This window comes from Falco cherrug, chromosome 16, assembly GCF_023634085.1.
Source record: "Falco cherrug isolate bFalChe1 chromosome 16, bFalChe1.pri, whole genome shotgun sequence".
NCBI classification, from domain to species: domain Eukaryota; kingdom Metazoa; phylum Chordata; class Aves; order Falconiformes; family Falconidae; genus Falco; species Falco cherrug.
In genome coordinates, this window is record NC_073712.1 from 2,928,007 (window position 1) to 2,948,524 (window position 20,518).

General features: G+C 55.1%; 2 protein-coding genes across 5 annotated transcripts in view; both read right to left on the reverse strand.

The window, feature by feature from the left end:
- PKP1 (plakophilin 1) overlaps nucleotides 1-554 on the reverse strand; it is a 42,132-nt gene extending 41,578 nt beyond the window's left edge. The window contains exon 1 of the mRNA XM_005447226.2: nucleotides 353-554. Within this exon, the coding sequence (XP_005447283.1) occupies nucleotides 353-554 (202 nt within the window). The remainder of the gene's footprint in view (nucleotides 1-352) is intronic.
- Nucleotides 555-19,021: 18,467 nt separating this feature from the next.
- The window catches only part of IGFN1 (immunoglobulin like and fibronectin type III domain containing 1), a 63,282-nt gene continuing 61,785 nt past the window's right edge, over nucleotides 19,022-20,518 (reverse strand). For all 4 annotated transcript variants that reach the window (XM_055727992.1, XM_055727995.1, XM_055727993.1 and 1 more), the window contains one exon: nucleotides 19,022-20,187. In XM_055727992.1, the coding sequence (XP_055583967.1) occupies nucleotides 20,174-20,187 (14 nt within the window). In that variant the 3' untranslated portion in view covers nucleotides 19,022-20,173. The remainder of the gene's footprint in view (nucleotides 20,188-20,518) is intronic.

Below are 20,518 nucleotides of genomic sequence, written 5' to 3' on the forward strand. Positions count from 1 at the left end.
GGGGCACTGACAGAGGAAGGATTTGCAAACATGAGGCAGCTACTCCAGCTTTAGAGCCAAGGAACAAGTGGTTAATGGCACCACACTGAAATGCCCGAGCACCTCAGGGATGCGGAGCAGCGCAGCGCTCCCAGGAGCCCAGCTCTGGCCAGGAGGGAGCCCATGCATCCAGCTCCCGTGCAGTCCTAATGCTTCCATCCAGTGCAATATCAGCACCCCCTGCCTGGGGTAGCCCATGAGAGGCGCAAACCGGTCTGTGCCTCACAAACAAAACCCCACAGAAGCACCCCACAGCATCTGCTCTGTCCCCAGACAGGACCCCCTCGCTGTCCAGAGCGCAGTGGGATTTTACCTCGGTTGGAGTGGCCCACACTCGATGACACGGATGACTTTTGCTTCTGCCGCTTCACCGTCATCATCACTTGCTCTTGGACCCGCTGTTTTCCCGTGCCCTTAGTTTTCAGCTTGTGGTCCGAGGGCAGAGCCAGAGTGGAGCTGGCCTGGTCTTGGAAACACTCATACGCCAACGCTGTTTTCAGTGGAGAGTGAAGCATGGCTGCAAGCAGACCGTGGGGCTGGGGGGAGAGGGGGCTGCACTTCACCTGACCGTGCACAACACAAGGTGACAGCAAAAGCGTCTCGTGCTGGGGTTAATCTCCCAAACCCCTCCTTGCCATACGTCCCCCGGCTGAGGGTGTCTCAGGGCTCTTGCTCCCGGCTCGGCTCCCCAGCGTGTGAGCAGGCACACCCTCTGCCAGACTGGATATACAGCCCTGCCTGCACACACCCACACGCTCCCCGCCGCGGCTCGCTTGCAGCCCCCACGCTGCCGCTGCAGGGCACACGGCTCCCCGCTGCCCTCAGCCCAAACCTGCCTCCCCCAGCCTGTGCCCAAAGGGAAGGGTCGACGGGGCGGGCGGGTGCCAGCGGGGAGCAGGCAAGGCTGGGAGGTGTGAGGACTGGAGGTGGCCATCACCGTCCCCTTCACCACGAAGGGCTCATGGGCAAGGCTTTGTGGGTCTGGGTAGGAAACGGTGCTCTTTGGCAGCCGGAGGGCTGGAGTATCTCCCACACAGCCTGCTCACCTTCTATTTTATTATTCCCCTTAGTCCAAACTGGATCAAAGTGGTGTCTGGGTGCCAAAAGCTTGGGGATGCCCCTGCTATTAGGAGGCAGCATTGCACATGCCCTGGTCAGAGGAGCAATGCTGCCTGCAGACCCGTTCCTGCCAGGGGGTCCAGCCTCCATCCCACCAAGATGCCCCCTGCACAATGTGTCCAGCTCCCCATTTGCAAAAAGCTTCCCCTGCCTGCACAGGTTGCAAATCCACCCCGCTGAGCCCAGGACTGCAAGGTCACCCGCAGAGCACTTGAAGTGGGGGTCATGGAGGATCCTGCTGACTGTAGGGTGATCTGTGTCCATGGGGGTGAGACCTCTTCCTAAAGGGGTCTCACTTTTTGCAGGGACAGCCCTATGCAGAAATCAGGGCAGCTGCCAGGTAAAGAGCTGGGGTGATCTTTGCAAGTAACCTGGGGTAGCACAGAGGAAAATAAGACTTTTTACAAGCAGAATAGAAGATAAAGTGGCTGTACAAGAAATGACATGCCAGGTTATGAGCAGAGAATTTTTCTCTCTGCCAAGCCACACTGCAGCAACTCGTCTGCAGAGAACCAAACACCTCAGCGCTGGTGTGACCAGTTTCAGGTCACAGCAAGCGCTGACAAAGCTCCTGCCAAGCCACAGGAGGCTGGTACAGGAGAAGAGGCACAAATCCCACCAGGAGGGAGGCCAAGGTGAGGGCGTCAGGACAGAGGCTTCCTGGCCCCCCCAGGACCAGGTCCCGGGTGCTCGCACCAGCACACAGCCCGGAGAAGGGCCAGGAGGAGCAGGCTCCTCTGCGCTGCTGGATGGAGGGTGCTGTTGTAGAGGGCACTTGTGGAGTTTCTCACTGGTGGGAATCATCAGTGCCCAGGGTCTGGCTGCCCACAGGCCTGGCGCTTTCAGCTCACAGGTGCTTGGTCCCTCCTTGGAAGCAGTGGGAAAGCACTTTATTTTTCCCATGCATCAGATTTTGTGTTTTGCTGGTGGGTTGTGAGCACACAGGTGCCATATTTCCTATTTCCTAGGTGCAAGAGCAGTATCAGGAAGCACAGGGTGTGCTCTCGGGGAAGATGGATGTAGTGCATCTTCCTCTTCTGATGCTCCAGGATGCTCCTTCAGTGAAACACCACAGCAGAAACCCAAGCTTTGTTGATGAGACAGGACTAGAGCAACTAAAGGGTAATCCCCTGTGGGACCCTCTCCCCACATCTCCTGACCCTTCACCCAAGGGATGCAGCAGCTTCGCTCCGCTCCATCACCCGACCAGCCTGGACATTCAGACCATGCCCAGGCAAGGCCAGCCAGGATGAGGGGTGGCTGATGCCCAGTGAGATGGAGCAGGATATTCTGCTGCTCCTGTGCATTTCACGGAGCAGGGATAAGTCTGTGTGCTCCCAGTCCAGGTAAGGAACAGCAAAGCAATACCTGGGTGTTTTTTTCCTCTGTCCTACTTGTTTCTCCTGAAAGCTTGTTATCGATGCCAAACGATGTTTTCGCAAATCAATGACAGGCTGTCAGCGTCAGATGGCTTCTGCACAACAAAGTGCCCAGCTCTTGCAAACCTGTAATGTCATTTCCCCGCCGGCAAGGAACAGCCCTCACCCTGTCCCCGCACGGGAGAGCCAAGTGTTTATCACATCCCGTCATTTGGCTCTGGCATCTGCCCTCTTTCACAACTTGCCCAAAATGCTGAGCTGGGCTGTGGAGCTGGGGACAGGGAGCTTACAGAGGCTTTCAAGAAACAAGAGTTTCTTCGGGCGAGTTTGCACGAGCTAGCCCAAGGCAGGGAATCTCCCAGGTTCCTACAAGAGACTCCAGCCCCATATCTAAGAGAGCAAAAGGTATTTAAACAAAGGAGTTTGTTGCACTTCTATGCAAACTGCTGTTTCTGCCCTGAATCACGGGCTGGGGATGCTTACCTAGCAGGGCATGGTGAGTGTCATCCCCAGCAAGCCCAGTGCAGCACCGGCGCAGCAGCACGGCTTGCACCTACCAGCGCCTGGAGCAAACTCCCTGTCTGCCTTTCTGTCTGGAGCTCACAGGCAGCAGCGGGGCAAGGCTGAAAGGGGAACAAAACCTGTGCCCAATTCCGGGGGCAATCGGCCAAAGATGGGAGGCTAAAAAAAAAAACCAAACCCAAAAAAATAGGCAATCGGTGATTTGAGGGAGACGGGGGCCTTCGCTGCGGTCCGACAGCTGCATGTGTGCACACCGAGCATCGCATGGCGATGCCGTGACTCACCGCTCCGCACCCCACACCGGGACACGCCTTGTGCATCTGGCCTCTTCAAAGCATTTTTGTATGAGTTCCTGGGAATCCTGCCAACTCGCTGATCGCAATCAAAGGGCTCTCTGGCCCAACACTGCTCCCAGAGCCGTGCAGGATTTGCTGTTCAAACTTGTCAGGCGCTCCCCAGCTGAAAGTGTCTACGGGTGGCTATAAAATCTGCGAGAGGAAAATAGTAGTTGGCCCCCAAAACTGCAGTCCTGCTGTGTGTGTTTGGTTCTTCTTAGCAACTAGGGTTGCTTCTTCCTCAGGGCGGGTGGTCACCAGGAGGGACAGACATAAAGGTGTTGGGAATTTCTTGTATTTCCCAGGATAATGCCATTTTCTGAGCGATGACTCAGCCTCACCCTGGCACAGCTGAGATTTCCCAGCACCTGGCAAGGTTTCTCCAGGAGGAAACCTGCTCTTCAGATTTGCAAAACCTTAGTTTCGCTCTGCCTCTCACGAAAGGCTCTCCTCCTGTGGGACCAGAAAGCGCCACAGGAACAGGGCAGATGGAGAGCCCAGATCCAAGAGGGTAACCAGGACCCAGCTGAAAGCAAGCATGGAACTGCCAAGTTGAGGAAAGCCATGCAGAAGCCTGCTGAGACATGTGGGCAGGTTGTTCTGGAGCGAAACCTTCCCTGCACTCCCTGCACATGTGGCACTGAGATGTTTTTGCGGTGGTGCTGTGGGAGGAAGAAAAGGTGACAGCACTGACCAGCTCATGGGCTGCCCCTTGGCAAAGCAGGTGGGCTTCACCAAGCCCTAGAAATCGCCCACCATGATGGATGGGAGCTTAAGTGAGGAAACCAGGAAATCGCTGAAAAGGAAGGACAGTTCAGGGAGAGCAGCTGCAAGGCTACGCTAAGCAAGATGAAAGCCTTGCATAATGGAGATAAAGTACCTGGGAACAAAGTTAACCCATCGTTAAGGTCTGCCCTAACAGAAACATGGGATCACTGAGGCAGGAAGGGACGGACCCTCTGCCCAAAGCAGGGCCAGCTTTGCTGAGCTGGGTCAGGACCCAGTTGCTCCAGGCCTTGTCCAGTTAAAGTTTGATGAAGATCCCACAGCCTCTCTGGCCTCTCTCCCAGTACTTGACTATCCTCATGGTGATTTTTCCCCCCATTATCTAAGAGGAATTTCCCATGTCCCAGATGGTTCCAGTCAATCTCCTCCTGTCCCCATGTGCCTCAGAAAATCTGGGTCCGTATTCTTTGCATCCTCCAGTTAATTAGCTGCAGAGAGTTGTAAGATCTCTCCAAACTGTCCCTTCAACCTGAACCAACCATCTCTCCCAGCCTCTCCTTGTGTGTCCTGTGCTCCACTCCTGACCATCCTGGGGCTGGAGAGCAAGCCAAGCCCTTGCCCGTGTCAGCTGGACCTTGTGGGGTCACGTTCCTGGCTCCCTGCTTTTGCTGCCCCTGTTTGTGGCAGATAGCACATGTAATGCACACAGGGGACACCAAGCAGGGCAGGACTTGTGTGGCCTGGAGATCACTCTTAATGCTCTGTGCAGGAACCTGCAGGTGCCCGTCAGCAGGTCCAGACTCAGTGCTATCAAGGCTGAGGGTGCAGGCTGTCCCTTCTGCCCCTCCCCGCGCTCGGACATCCCTGCCAACCAGTCACATCCCAGGTCCCACCTTTGATGAGCAACTACATCACAACTTTGAACTTCTTACAGTTCAGAGGGCTATGCAGGCCTGTCAGCGGCTAAAAAGGGACATGCCTTGGTCAGCAGGTCACTCTGGAAATAAGCACCAGCAGTGGTCATGCAGCTGCCAGGGAAGGGAGGTGCCCTGGGAGGAGAGGATGGTGATGGAGAAGGAAGGAGCTCTGCTTCTCCTCCAGGAAAAAGCCATCAAGTTGGCCAGTCCACCCAGTTTTCATCTCCTTGTGTCCCCATCTCACTTGAGGAGCCTCTACAAAACCTGTCCAGGAGTTGCTGATCTCCTCCCATCCCTACCCAGTACCCTCTGCCAGCTCAGTGTCCAGGTCAGGGTGAGCTCAGCCTGTTGCTCTCTTCCCCCATCTCTCTGGGTGAGGCACACTGTGGGGGAGATGCTTCCCACCAAGGCTTACCAAGTGGGACCCCGCTGGCAAAGCCCCTCCTCGCTACAGCCCAGCAGCCCCAGGGCAATGCTTGCAACTGTGTTTGAGTGAGCCTGGGATAACGAACTCCTTTGCAGACCGAGTCCCAGCGAGCTGCACGGAGATCCCAGCTGGGGATCTATCCTACCGCTGGGGCTCGTCCTCTCCCAGGGACCTCCCTGGTGCCAGTACACTCAGTGCCGGGCTGTTACACCTGCAGGGGAGGGTGGCTGCAGTGAGGGCCATCAACATGGCTCTCACACCACATCCAAAACACAGCACCTCACCAGCTACTAAGAAGAAAATTGACTCTGTCCCAGTTGGAACCAGGAGAGGGACTCCTTATGCTCATGGCACTTACCTCTGGCGGTGGCGCAGCCTGTTCTCGGGGACCAGTTACCTGGGGCTGCTGCAAGAGGCTTCCCTTGACAGCGGGCAATGCCGCTGAGATAAGCATGTTGGTCTACATGTCTGTGTCACGCTACTGCCCACCACATCCAGCCATGCACACTCGAGGCTGCCTGTGAGGACGTGCCAGCCCCTCAGCAAGGCTGTGTTCCCACCACGGGCTGCCAGGGGACAGTGAATCCTGCATGACCATGCCCAGAAGACCTGACAAGCCTCCGTGGTAGACACCTGCTCCCTAGCTTCATCTGCCTGCTTCATTTCTGTAGGTCTTGAGGACCACCCAAGGACCTGGCCAGTGCCTCTCTTGCTTCTAGATGTTTAATAGGTTGAAAAGTCCCCCCTCTGCATGCCATCCCATGTCTGGAAGTCCAGTGGGAGCTGGCTATCAATGGAGACAGTGCCTGAGGGTGGCTGGGGTTGGAATAACCACACTCAGATGGGGGAGAAAAGCCCCAAACCCCATGAAAAAGCCCAGAGATAACCTAAATGTGTTTCAGAGGCCCTATGGGGTGCAGGAGCATTACCTGGGTGGTGCCTTGTAAATGCAGTCAAGTCAGGTCCTGCCAGGTGCATCTGCTGCTTCCAGGAGTGGTTGGAGGGAGGGCAGGGATGTGAGGCACCATCTCCAGAGGTGATGCTGCCAGGCTCAGGAGCATGGGAATGCAACTGCACAAAACATCAAGGAAAGGACTTGAGCCCGTGCCCACCGTAAGTCAAGATACAGACCAGGGGGGTGACTACAACTAAGAAGGTGTGAATGGTCTCCCACAGCTGGGACTTGGGTGAAGAGTAGGTGGACAGACACCTCAACCAGGATGGTACCTGGAGTCCTCACCTCCCCACCCCGTCACATTCTGGACCAGCTCAGGAATGCTGCAGGGAAGGGAGAGTTTGTTCCCACTGTGAAAGGTACAGAGGTGACAGGACAAAATTTAGAAAGGGAGCAAGCGTGCAACTGGCACGAGGATGCCCTCGATTCCACGATGTTGTGAAATCCCCACACAGCTGGTGGGGGAGGAAACCTCGTGGATCAGTTTATGTAATGATTTAGCAACACACCGTAGTGTGACCTGACTCGTTAAAGCAGCCTCTGGGGAGGGGAGCGGGGAGTGGGAGGCGATCATGCCGTAGTCCCCTGGGACAGACGGGGAACACGGGGTGCGTCTGGGAGCGGAGGAAGGCTGTGAGTGCCACATGGCCCGTGAACAACAGTATGGCAGGCACGGGCTGCTTCCCCTGCTTACGCATGGCTGCGTGCCCCCACTGCGCCTGGCAGCACCATCGCTCCACCACCACGTCTCTGCTGAGGGGTGCAGATGCTCCTGGCACTGGTGGAGCCTTTTCCCTTCTCTCCAGGGCACCGCTGCGGTGCGGGGGCTTTGGGACATTTTGGGGACATTTGGGACAGGATTTTATTTCTCTCCACACCCTGGATCAGTTTCACCCTAGCTTAAGCACAAAGGTACTGTTTGACATTGGCGTGGGTCTCTGCTCACGGGGAGGACCAGGGCAGCCCAAGCACTGGGATCACCAGCTTGTGGTGGTGCCACCCCACTACCTGGCCTCCAGGCCTGGCCTCTCACCTACCCGAACTCCAGGAGGGTTTGTCTGCAGCTGCCACCATGGGTGAGTCCTCTCCAGATTAAAACACTGCATGCATGGGGCCAGCAGTGTCCTGCAGTCTTAATCCCATCGGTATCTGGCACCATCACCACTTGGATCTGTGGTGGGTGACGATGTCCTTCGTCAGTCACATAGATGCCATGCTCATCCCCTCCTTTGGAAAAGCAGATGCTGGAGGATCTTGTCTCCCCATCCTCCTTGCTGTCTGGCGTTTGGGAAGGCTCTGATGCCTGCACAGCACCAACTCCTCCCTGGTGTGAGCTGCACCAGGCCGTACTGATGGACACCCTTGTCTAACTACATGCAGGGCTGTGGTAATCCTTGGAGAAGCCTCAGCTGCTACGTGGAGCGCTGGCCAAGGAGGAGAAGAGAAGATGATTGAGAAGAGGACACAGACTCCCAAGTTACTCCAAGTGAGTGGCACCAGGCTCCCATCAGGGAAGGCTCTGGGATGCCACGGGCTGCAGTAGCACATCTCTGCTCCATGCTGGGGACACTCACTGGGTGGGAGACACGTGGAGCAGGGCTGACCCATGGAGACTCATCCTCCAGCCCACCCCATCCCAAGGGGTCAGAGGCCCTGCAGTGTCAGGGTCAAGCACAAGGAGATGAAGTGGGGTGGGGGGACGAAGAGGGCACATGGACACCAAGCATGGGGCAGAGGCAGTCTTCGCAGCATCTTATTTGCTCACCTGGCATCCACTGCAGGGTGCAGAGGGGGACTTTGATGACATAATAATCCCCATAATCAAGGATGGACCAAATAACCTCATTCTCTTTTCTAAATAAATTATGAAACCTGGTTAAACCAAAAAAAAAAAAGTATGAACCAATCGATGGAGGTGCGAGTCATGCTACTAACTTTCTATAGGATATTGTTAATTTTAATAGTGAAATCTAATACTGGTGATGTTAATCAGCATGTCAAGCAGGGGTTGCCTTGTTCACCCACATCTGCTTTCCAGGAAGACTCCATCCCGAGTTGGGGTCTCAAGATGGACAAGCATTCCCATGTCCACCTTACCAGGGAAAAACAGATTTTCAAAGCTAATTTACAGCCAGGCACAAGAACCACCTTCAGGTAACAGTGCTAGAGATGAGGCCAGGAGCTTCAAGGGAATATTCAGCCACCCAGGTCGTACCTGCACACCCAGCGCTGGCCCTCGCTTGGCCTCCGAGTCCCTTTTGCCAGGGCTCTTCTTGCAAACCCCCCCTCTCCACTGGGAATATGCCAAAGCACCAGGCTACATTTTTGCAGTCCTACCTGTACCTACAGGAGGGAAGCTGGGCTGCTCTGGGAAGCACGGCATTGCGCTCCTGCCCCTCTCCCTGTGGCACCGTGTGGCAGGGAGCCAGCACAGCTACCCCACTGCCAGGACAGCCTGACCCAGCTCCGACACCCAGCTCCCAGCGCTCGGGGCAGAGGAGGTGCGCACCTCCCCTCGGCCTTGGTTTAAGGAGGCAATTTATTCCGCCTCCCGGCGAGTTGGCTGGGCTCCTGCTCCGCATCCCGGCAGCCCCAGGCACCACAGAGGGACTTGGCGACACTAACTAGCAAGTCCCAAGTGGAGCTGGGGACAGAAACGGCATTTGGCCCTCAGCTGGGGTCCCATGTCTTGACCACGACACGAAATCAAGGAGAACAACAGGAGGCTCGTCCTGCAGAGTGTGTCCCTCACCTCCTGCCACACTGCTGGAGGACAGCACACACCCATCCCTGTTTTACAATGGAGACGACTAGCCAAGTCATCTGTGCAGGAATGTCCTACACACGACGTGTCTTGGTGCAGCGAAAGCAGGCTGCGGTTTGTGCGCCAGCTCCTCCTACCATCTTCTAGGCTGCCGAAGCCCAGCAAGATACACCACTGTCAAGAGCCATCTCCCTTTTCCAGGTCTTCTGTAGGATGCAATAAACTGCCATGTGTGTGTATGTGTCACTGCCCTTCACTAGGTGAAAGTCACAGAAAGGTTTGGGTTGGAAGGGACTTGGAGTGGTCCCGAGTCCAACACCACGTTCAAAGCAGAGCTCGCTGCAAAGCCAGCTCAGCTCGCTCCAGTCCTTGCCCAGTGGAGTTTTGAATACCCTCAAAAAAAGATCCCATCCCAGGGCTGCACATCTCATGGGAAAAAGATTTTTCTTTACGGACCGTTGGAATTGTCCCTGCTACAGCTTCTGCACAGTGCCACTTGTACTTTCGCCACGCACCTTGGAGAATGACCTGGTCTTCCCTAGTGGGGGTGAGCTGCTGGGCTGGAGGCACCATCTCCTCCAGCCTCGCCGCGGGGATGCTCCGGCCCAGCTCTCCTCCCTGATGGGGGAAAAGGGGTTTTTAAGTAAGTTGTCCAGCAACTTCATGGACTTCAGAGTTTCGGTGCACAGCCTAGGGATGAGCACATGCAACCGAACTGGCCAAATACAGTCATTTTCAACTACCCAGCCACTGAAAACATCTGGGGGGGTGCGAACATCGCTGCGAAAGGGTAGGAATCAGTAGTCTGGCAACTGGGGGCTACCGTGTTCATGTGCCATTTCTGCAAAACTCAAGGCTGACAATCTGCGGTGTGAAGGGGCCAAGGCAGCAGGGTGGGTTCACTGCTTCTGTGACACCAGAAAGCAATTTCTTTTTTCTTGAAAGACAAAGTAACTGCTGGGGTTGAAATACACATATAATTTCATTAAATTAAATCATTAAGGACTGCTCTACTGGTTAGGAATGACTGGGAAAAAAAAATAAAATTACCTTGCTTCTGTAGATCAAAGTGCCTTGTCTTCCTCTTGTAATAAAAACAGTCTGACATTTGGTATAAATGTTTGATCTAGAAAACCAGAAAGGATGTTTCAGTAGTTATTAAGTAGCAGCTGCTCTAAATGATTTTTAATCTCCTGTTTAAGTTGATATGACAAAATACAGTAAAATTCAGTCTTCTTTGCAGAAATGGGTTTTAACACAAATTTTCTAGACAGCTCTACTGCATATTCTACTGGAGGCCTTGTGTCCTGGAAATTTCCTTGCCTCATGGACGCCTGAATGGGAGAGGACAGGGCACCTCGCTGCAGCCCAGCAGGGGCTTCCAAAGGCAGAGGACCTCCGTGGGAAGGGAAACTACCCGTCCTTGGCACAGCACCTGGCGTTCAAAGCATTTACACTGGCTGTGGGAAGGAAAAGAGGACAAATAGGCCACTAGGACACTTTTTCGGCTTTAAGCAGTACAGAGAGCCCTATCCCAATGGCCAGGACACTGAAGTGTTGGCCAGGGAGGCTCCCACCCACCCCATGGATGTCCCAAGGGTCTTCCCTGCGCAGCGACGTTGGCAGTGCCATCACAGCTAACGCGAGAAGGACAGAGACGAATCCCTGGTGCCAGGGCAGGAGCATGGATGGGCTCCCAGCCACCCTGCATCCCTCATCAGACCAGGCTGCATCTACGGATCACGCTCTTCAGACCCACGTGGTGGCCTACGACTTAATTATTATTCTCAGAGGTTTTTTTTGGTGTGGCTCAAATGTCAGAAATAATTGGAGGGCAGCGGTAGGGTGGGGTGTTCAGAGCATGAAACCAGGCTTTGTCCTGGAGACAGCTGGGTGGAATAACTCAAATAAAAGCTGAAGAGTGAGATAACGTTGGAGGAGCTGGGTTCAGGGCTGGAGCTGCGCCCTGGACCCCCATCCTTAGCAGCACACTTACACCTAGACATGTAGGTCACTGTGTCTCCAAGTCAGGACACAAACACACATCAGACACCAGCAGATGATCCATCCATGTGTGGTCCGGATTTCTCTAAGGCCCCCAGCAACCCAAAAAGCTCAACAGCCCCAACACAGCTGCTGGAACGGCCTCTGCAGCATCACAGCATCTTCCCTCAGTGCCTGGTCTTTCCCAGAGGAAACACGAGTGTCCCAAAGGCTTGGCATTGTCCCAGGGTATCACAGCCGATGCTACTCCAGGGGACAGGAGGCTGCACCCAAGCTCTCACCTGTCCTGGCTGCTGGGGATGGTTAATGGGGAGGATAGCTCCTGGAGCCTTCTGGCCAGCAGACTGGAAAAGGGTCTTGAGAGGAATAGAAGAAGCTGCTGGTGGTTTTGGGGAAGTGCCTTGTACCCCAGTAAGGCATGGAGCCTGCGGCACTGGAAGCCTTTAAGGAGCAGACAGACACCTCATCTGAGCAGGGTGATTGCACTGTCTCACACTGGAGCAGGGGAAGGACCAGGAGACTTTTTGAGCTTCCTTCTCACCCTGCAACACTAAAATTCTGCCCTTCCTTGAGCACCATGAGACTCCCCCCGTGGCCAGCAGCCAGGTCTGTGGCATCTCACAGCAGAGATGAGCGGTGACAAGGAAGCTTCAGGCATTTGCTGTATGACCAGGCCTGGAAGAGGTGACCCGGCTCCCTGGGCGCGTGGTCCACACTGGCACAGGCTCCTCACATGCTGCCCAGGGCTCTGCCCCGCAGCCACAGCAGCACAGAGCTTGCTCAGCCGGAGAGGCTGCTGCAGCGGCTGGGCATCGCCGTCTGCCTGCTAGAGCCAGAGCTGCCATGCACCCGCCTCACGGCCAGGCATCCCCTGGGGTGTGCCGGCACACAATTCCTGCTGCCCAGAGATTCAGGGTCATCGGTGTGAAGCTTACTCACATATTTGACCGTATTAAAGGCAACAAGCTCCTTTCTGGGCCAGTTTTCTAGAAGGGTGGAAAGGAGAGGTGGTGCAGCCCTGTTTAGGCATGTGCACAGGCACTCTGCTGCATCCCTGCTGCCCTTTGGACCAAGGCTCCTGAAGCTGTGATTCCTTGCCAGACAAGTTTTCAAAAGCCAGCTATCAGCTCCTTGCTCCCAAACACGTGTCCCTGTAATAGAGGCAGCTTATCCTCTGCTAGAATTGAGCAACACAACCCTCCTCTTGCATTACCAAGCCTTTCAAGCATCATTTGATAAGCAGTATGAGCGCAGCTCCTCAGGCATTGCTACATCTTTTGGCGTGCTTTGCCCTGCCAAAACTGTGTTTCAAGCTAGCTATAAATTATGCTTCACGGCTGGCTTTCATCTGCTCGCCATGCAACGGGCGAGAACAAAGGACACTACGTGCCACACCAAGGCAGAAGAGCCAAGGGCCGGGTGGAGGCAGAGGCAAGGCAGCAGCAGTCTGCTGGGGGAAGCAAAACAGCCCCAGCCCGCTGCGGTCTTACATCAGAGGTGGGGAAAGCCGGGGCGGCTGCTGCTGCCAGCACAGGAGCTGGGGTATGGCGGGTGAGGGAGAGGAAGGGAAAAAGTGCAGAGGAATCTGGGTTTGCCTGCGTGGCCCGAAGCAGTTACAGCAGCAAAAGCAGCAGCAGGCAGCGGGGCAGGCAGCCACTGTCCCATCAAAGGGACCACGCGGAGGGCAGGCAGCTGCACACGGACATGGTGCGGGAGAAAGGCAGAGCTGGAGACAGAAAAGAGCTGCACAGACCGGCACCTCTAGAACCTCCGGCTACTCCGAGGCCATCCTAGAGGGAACGGCATCGCCCAGAGCAGAGGCTCAGGCCAGGTCAGAGAGCGGGTTTGCTTGCACAGGAGTGAGCAAGTCAAAGGAAATGTCACTTGCAGGGTAACAGAGCTTCAGAGGTCAGCGCCTCTGGGTCTGTCATGCAAATCCGCATCTGCTGGAGAAGGCTGCGCCTGCGGAGGGCGAGGAGGAGCCAGTGTCACTGGGGAGGCCAGGGGGAACAAGTGTCAGCCAGTCCAAGCACAAGTTTGCTACGCTGGGTGATTTTACCAGGTTCTGTTTCAGCATGATCCTTTCTGGGTGAGCTCTTGGAGGACCCTTGGAGGACCCCAGCCTGTGGGGCAGACACCCAGTCCTTGTGGCAGGGCTGGGACTGGGCAGCGAGAAAGGAGCGAGGCTGGAGGCCTTGGAAGTCCCTTTTTACAGCAAGAGCAGCTGCTGTGCCAATGGTCTCCTTATCGTGGTGCAAAGACCCAGCTCCCTGTGGCTTAACAGGATCCCTTCTGTGAATCCAGGTGCCTCCGGAGGCTGCTGTCAGAGTAATGGAGCACACACAGCACCACCTTGTGCTGCCTGCTGCATCCTGGCTTAAAGTGACCCCCCCTGGAACATCAGGGAGCTCCCCCAGGTACAGCAGCGCTTACATCCCACCTCTGTGGCCCACAGCCCGAGATCCAGTCCACGCTGTATTCACCCTGCCTGCCTTTGGCAGTGGATGGCTAACATCATCCTCGCTGCAGTGGTTTGCTTTTGTCTTTCATGTTACCAGGCCCAGAACTAAGACCAAACAGGAAATTATGGTCTGGCTGACACCTCCATCCAGCTTTGCACTGCCAGCACTACTGAAGGCCTGTTTGAGTTGAGACAGCACTTGAGAAACTTGCGCACCTTGATGTGCTTCCCTGTAGGAAAGCTGCCCTGGGTGACCATCATGCCAAGCATGGCAGGGAGATGCCCTGGGCGCTGCCGCTTTGCACTGACCGCCTAAATCACGAGAGGTTCAGCTGAGATGGGCAGCTGCCGGGCTCCCATCAGGTGCTGAATCACTGCTGAGACATGCTGCAGAGGGTTTAGAAATCCTCCAGACTTGTCCAGTTTTACTTCTTTGCATTGCCAATTGCAGCAGTTTCAGCCAGGCATCCCAGAGCGTTTGAGGGTGACTAACCCAGACAATATCAGCTTTCAGTGCCTGCACCCCTCTAACCCGCCGACAGACTGACTGTGCTAATGCAGCAGAGATTACAGCTTACGTGGCACTGAGAGCATGCAGGGACCTCCGGAGCCGGGGAGACATGGTGAAGGTACCCACACACCCATAACACCCCAAACCTGCAAGGACAAAGGGCAAGGACTTGGAACCTGGTAGAAGTAGAGTTTCCCCCCTTGGGAGCATCAACCCTGCACATGGAGTACCCCTGTACTCCAAGGAGGGAAGTTGCAACCAGTGCAGATCCAGCATCCATGGAGTCAGAAAGTGACTCCATCCTGTCCTCCAACTAGCCCAGCCTGTCCTTCCCCAGACGGGGTGGAGGAAGAGATCTGGTTCCTGTTACTTCTCTTGTACAAAGCAAGAAAGGCTGACCTTGCAGAGTAGGTCCTCCATACCCCTGCCCCCAGCAAGCCATGAAGCAATATGACATTCCACTGGGCTCCCGTTCACCCTCCCAGGGAGGGCCACTGCCCAAACCAGCACCCTCCAGCATAAAACATCCTTCCCTGACCAGGCTGTCCTGGTGTAGGTGTTCTAGGATGCTCTGGAGTTGTGACTGCCTCCTTCCAAAATGGGCAATGCTGTATGATCAGCATCAAATTCATCCTTCTCGTTGGGCTGGCTGCTCCCCCAAGACTTCCAGTGCAACTGCACAGACCCCCTGCATTTGAACAGTACCCCAAGGTGGGGCAGGCTGGGGCTGGCTGCCATCAGCCCTTCCACACTCTGCTTGGCTCGCCAGCTCGCAGCACACCTGCTGCCAGGCCGACTAACTTCCGTGGGGAATGGGAAACAGCACAAAAGAAAAAAAGTCTTACCTGATTTTGAGAAAAGGAAGGGAGCCACGGAGACTGAAAGCAGAGCAGAGCAGGATGCTGAGCTGCTCCTACGTGAAGCCACGGCCCCACCGTGCCCTGCCGCATGATGCTGCCCTGGGCTGGTGACCACCTGGCCTGGTTTGGGCAAACCAGCACGGCTCCTGCGCCCTCCTGCTCCGCTCCCACCTCTCTCTACGTGACAGCCACGCAACCAGGGCCGAGCACGGCACAGAGGGAGCACGGCAGGACGCGCAACAGGGTACCGCAGCTGTGCCCTCTCACGCAGGCTGAATCCCTGCCTCGGCAAAGCCTGCGAGCCCCTCTGCCTGCGGCACGTGTGCCTTCCTCGCCTTCCTCACCTCCCGCCGGGAGCTCCGGCAGTGGCTGCCTCCTGGTCTGCACCTCCAGACAGGCTGCAATGACCCCGCTCAGGAGCAAGGGAGAGGCAGGCTTTGGAAGCAGGGATGATGATGTTTGGATCTCAGCTACAGAAGGGCAGCATCCTCAAAGATTTGGGGGTGACGCTGCCAGGGCACCCTTGGGTGTGCACTGCTCCTGCCCTGCCCTCAGCATGCAGGAAAGCCGTGCTCAGCCCGCTGGCTGGGGGTCAGAACATGCCAGTGGCAGCTCTTGAAGTCTCAGGGGGGTCCTGAAGCGTCTCGGGCCTCTGAAGGGGCTGGAATCGCAGAGGCTTCTGCACTAACACCCACTCCGCACTGTCCCCGGGGGAACCAGGGGTCCCACCGCACTGCTCCCTGGGGCAGAGGGGCTGGGGCTGGCTGGGGGTAGGGGGTGGGGGGTGGGCAGGGGCTGCCCCCAAGGCTGCCGGTCCCTGCAGAGCGCTGCAGTCCCAGGGGCGGCCAGGACCCCTCCTGCAGCAGCCAGGCCCAGGAGATGGATGCAGAGATGGATGCAGAGGTCGGCAGTCACTGCTCCGAGCTGCCCAGCGTCCATCCATCAGCACCTGCCAGGAGGGTGGGCTGGGAGCCCCTGCAGCTAGGGAGGATTTGTCCTGCCCAGAGAGGAAAAGACCCAGAATTCCACCCCATGGGCTGCTCCCACCACACAGCCAGACCCATCTGTGGGGAAGGGTGCTACGCTGCCAGATGCACCCAGGCTCTGCATCTTGAGAGGCTCCCCAAAGACACCCGTGTAAAACCCCACACCACCTCCTGCCCCCTGGCCAAACCAGACCACCACCCAGCCTTCACACCCGGGTGCACGCCGAGGCAGGAAAGTAGCAGCATCTCCTCACGGAGGGCTCCCACCGAAAGCGGGCCTGCAGCGTGGGCAGTGCTGTCCTGCAGGGAAGGGAGCCAGGACACACGGCTCTGCGGGACACCGGCCCCCGCAGCGCACCGCAGACCGGGAACCCGCAGGGGAAGGAGCGGGGGGCTCCTGCCCCTTAGAGCCTTGGTCGGTGGCTGCGATGGGTGCAGAAAAGCCTTCGCTAAGCAGGGCCTAAGAAGGAAAAATCAGCAAGGAAGAAGGTCCAGAGAGTCCCCAGAGCTGACACTAGCTCTCAGAAAACAGCACGGAAAAGCACTGCTGATCTAGGAGCAGACCTGATCTCATTCTCCAAGTCACCAAAAACCACAGAAGTTGGAGTGCTAACACGAGAATGTTGGTTTTGTGGGGTTTTTTTTGCTGCAGATCAGGCAAAATATGCAAGCACACCTACTGCCACGGAAGGCTCCTGCGTGAGGACCTGCCTCCTGCCCCGGCAGGGTCCACTGCCGCGTACTCGGGGGCTGAGGTGATCTTGCTCTTACGCTGTTCGCCCCAAGCTGACACAGCTGCTCACCCTCTGCAGTGACACACACGCCAACATCAGCCAGGCCCAGCCCTGCCTGTGCAGAGAGGTGAAAATCCCTGTGCTGGCAGAGGCACAGCTCGGCACATCCACCAGCCCACCCCGTGCCCTCCACCTGGGGTAGCAGTTGGCAGAAGAGCTCCTCTGTCCCTCCCAGCTGAGGAGCATCGCTTTCCTCCGTGCTCATAACCTGATTTTGGGGACAAACTCCACTAACCTGGTGTTGCTGCTCCCTCTTCAGATGGGAATCTGGGGGAGCAGCTCCAAGGGGCTGCAAGGCAAGTGCCAGCAGAGGCTGAGCGCTGCAAAGCTGCAAAGGCAGGCTGCAGCAGTGCCACATGCCAGCAGCCCCAGGGCACCCCTGGTGACATGAGGCCACGGGCTAGGGTACCCTTACAGCATCCTTGGAGTGCTACAAGTGGTTCCTGGGAAGAAGAGTGGTCAGGCCCACCCCAGCTCCCCAGCTACCATCTTCTAAAGTCAAACAGCGACTGCAAAGAGTGACAGCAAACCATGCAAAAGGGACGTGGAATTCTCTAAATGCCACCGAGCTGGAGTATGAGCTCAGCCACCCCCAGGGTGCCGGGAGCTGCTGGCCAGCCCACAGCGAGCATGGCATGAGACCCTCTTGCTGAGCCAGTGGCAAATGAGCAGCACCAGGGATGCAAGAGGGGTTTATCAGCTCGATTCCTCCCTCTCAGCATGCCAGGGACTGGGTGACTGCTGCTGGTGCCAGCATCCAGAGAGCTGGTTTGGGACCACCTTGATGAGAAGATTTTCACTGCAAGAAACAGGGGAAGTAGAGCTCAGGGTGTCTCTGGAGAGCCCAAGGCTTTTGTGGCCTGCTTCCCCTTCGTGACTCGGGGAGGCCACTCACTTTCAGACCAGGAAAGTTTGACCGACAGCTCTCTCCTGCCCCGCCACGGCTCCCTCCAGGCCACGCTCTCCCCTTCGGCTGCCCCTGCAGCATCTGGTTTTCCACGGGGGAGGGCGATTCCCGGGAGGGGGGCACCGCTTGGCTGTGATCAAAGTGCAGCGCTGCTGACTCCGAAGCGTTCAGCAGCCTCTCCTGCTGCCTGGCCGTTTCTAGCCCACCAGCCTCACCTGGCCACATGCCACTGGTCAGGCTCTGTCCCACAGCCCTGCCTGAGCTGCTGGCTCAGCCCCGCTCCCCAGGTGTAAGTACTGGTGCTTTAAGCACGTGGGGCTGCAATATAAAACATTTAAGAGGATAACAGCAGAGGACTAGCTTGAATAGATGCTGCCATTTGGGCACAGGGATAAATCTGTGCACCTCAGCAAGACTTGCAAGAGGCTCCTGCTCCTGGCGTGCCAGGTCCTTCCAGAGACCACTCAGGCTTCAATCTCAGACGTTCAGGTCCTTCCAACAAGCTCGGCCCTTATGCTTATCAGTCAAGAAGAAAACAGCAAAAGTAACCGCAGTGCTGCGCTGGCCACAGAAACTACAGCGCGCTCCTACAGCATCGCACCCGTGTCAGCCGGTCTGAAGCTACTGAAAGCTTGGTGCTCGTCACTCACCCATGCAAGAAAGCATCTCTCTCCTCTGAGCATGTTCAGAGTACGAACGGCAGCAAGTGCATCTCCAGGAATGAACCTAATTCAGGCCTGCTGGGATCCACGAACGTGCAGATTGCAGGGAAGGAAATCTTGGTCCTTATCGACAGAGAATCATAAACAGAGGTGCCCTTCCTCCAAGGGAAGGGAGCAGCACATCCCACTCCTTGTAGGAATTAATTTTCCCTCTTTGCAGGGAGCAAAAGGCCACCTCAAAAGAAACATCTAAATCCCAACGGGCCCTCCCCCAGGTGCAGCACAGCAGCTCCCAGCTGAGCACAGAGTCCCTCAGCGGTAGCAACAGGCACTTGCTTTCCCGACCACGGCCCTGCGCCTCTGGCTCAGCACATCCTGACACCACTTCACCCGCCGAACGACGGCGGACGGCTCAGCGACACTTACCCTCCGTGCCCAGTTTCCAAGCACCTCCAAAGGACGGACAAGTAGCAGCACATCAAGGGGCCTGACTGACCTGGCTACCAAAGCTGCTCGAGATGTCAGTGTACCAGGGACAAGTGGCCTCAGCACAGCAAAGTACACAGGCCGGGCATGCAAAAACTGCAACAGACGTGGATTGGCATTTAGGAGCTGGCTGGGTTTCCTTCTCCAAAATAAACACTTGCTCATGGTAGTTTTTACTTAATTTTACTTAATTATAGTTTAATTTCACAATCTACTGTCGCTACGTCTGTACAACATTGTACAAAATATAATCAAAAACAACATTTCAGCCCCACATAAATGTTTGACTGGCTGTCTGAGGATCCAGTGGCTTTGAGTCTTCGATCTACACTCTCCTGTCTTCTAGATGCTGTCATCAAAGAACCTTTGGTGCTAAGGCTACAATGCCAGACGTTCGTACAGGCATCATAATATTTTGCTTTCCAGGTTCCTTCTCCGCTCAGTGGTGGAATTCCCCAGCCACGACAGAAGATCTCTGGTGGTACCTCATATTTCTGCTCAAACACAAAATGTTTTTAACCTCTTTTTGCATCAGGCAAAACCACTCTAGCAATGTCATGAGGTAGGGGCAGTTATGTTTCAAGGGTGATACTAATGGGGCGGTTCAGGACTGATACATCCTTTTTTATGGCACTTGCTATTGGAGATTTAAGTAAGCACCAGTCTGCTCACAGTAATATAACTGGTTCTAAATTTCCATTTGTTTCTGTATTCACTGTGAGTAGCGCTACCCCATGTTAGCCTAGTCTGAGAATGAATTTCTTGCCCAGATAAAACTAGCAGGCAGATACTCTTTGCAGCTTAGAGATTAAGGGAAATAATATATTAGCTGCTACTGGTAGTAAAATACATGCAGAACTGCTTCTACCAGAATTAAGAAACCTGTTGAAAATTATATAGAATCTAAAATGACTGCTTTGGATTAGAAAATAACATGCTAAAAGGCCAGCTTCATAGATCTCTGGTGCCAAGAGATATTCTTGTTGCAGCCTGACAGCAGGTGATCTCTGTGGAAACTTTCATTTTGGCCTATTGTTTTTCTTCTCATGTTCTGTGTTCCTGAAGCTTCTAATCTGTGTTTTAAAGGTCTAGTGGAAAGCCATGATCTTTACAAAAAGATACAATTATCTTAAAGCTTTTTTCCCCATTTTGACTACAATGCAGCATCATGTTTAAAATGCAGCTACTGGATCTGAAAAATAAACACTCAGACTATAATGAACATTTGAAAATAAATACATAGCCTTCATATAGGCCAGTTCACAATAAAAACCTTTGCCGTCACATAGTAGTGGAGAGATTTTCTCAGGAAGGTCATGCTACAGGGTGGAGTCTGAAAACAAAAGAAAGAGAGAGTAGCTCAATATTGTAATGAGGGAGACAGACAGTCTGTAAGGTACACTAGGACGGGGACCTGAAATGTTACGGGGACAAAAAGACCAATGTCTGCAAAAGCGTTACAGGGATTTAACTGACCCATTTCTCCACTCATATAATCCTACCAAGGTATTCCAAGTTGCATTAAAAGGGAAATACTTGACTCAAAGTAAAGGATATTTCATAATTAACTCAGTAAAACTGCCAACAGTATTCATCCACAAGTGCATCCACCATGAGTCTATCCCCAGTCAACTACACTGATTCTCTGTTCACATCAGGATCCC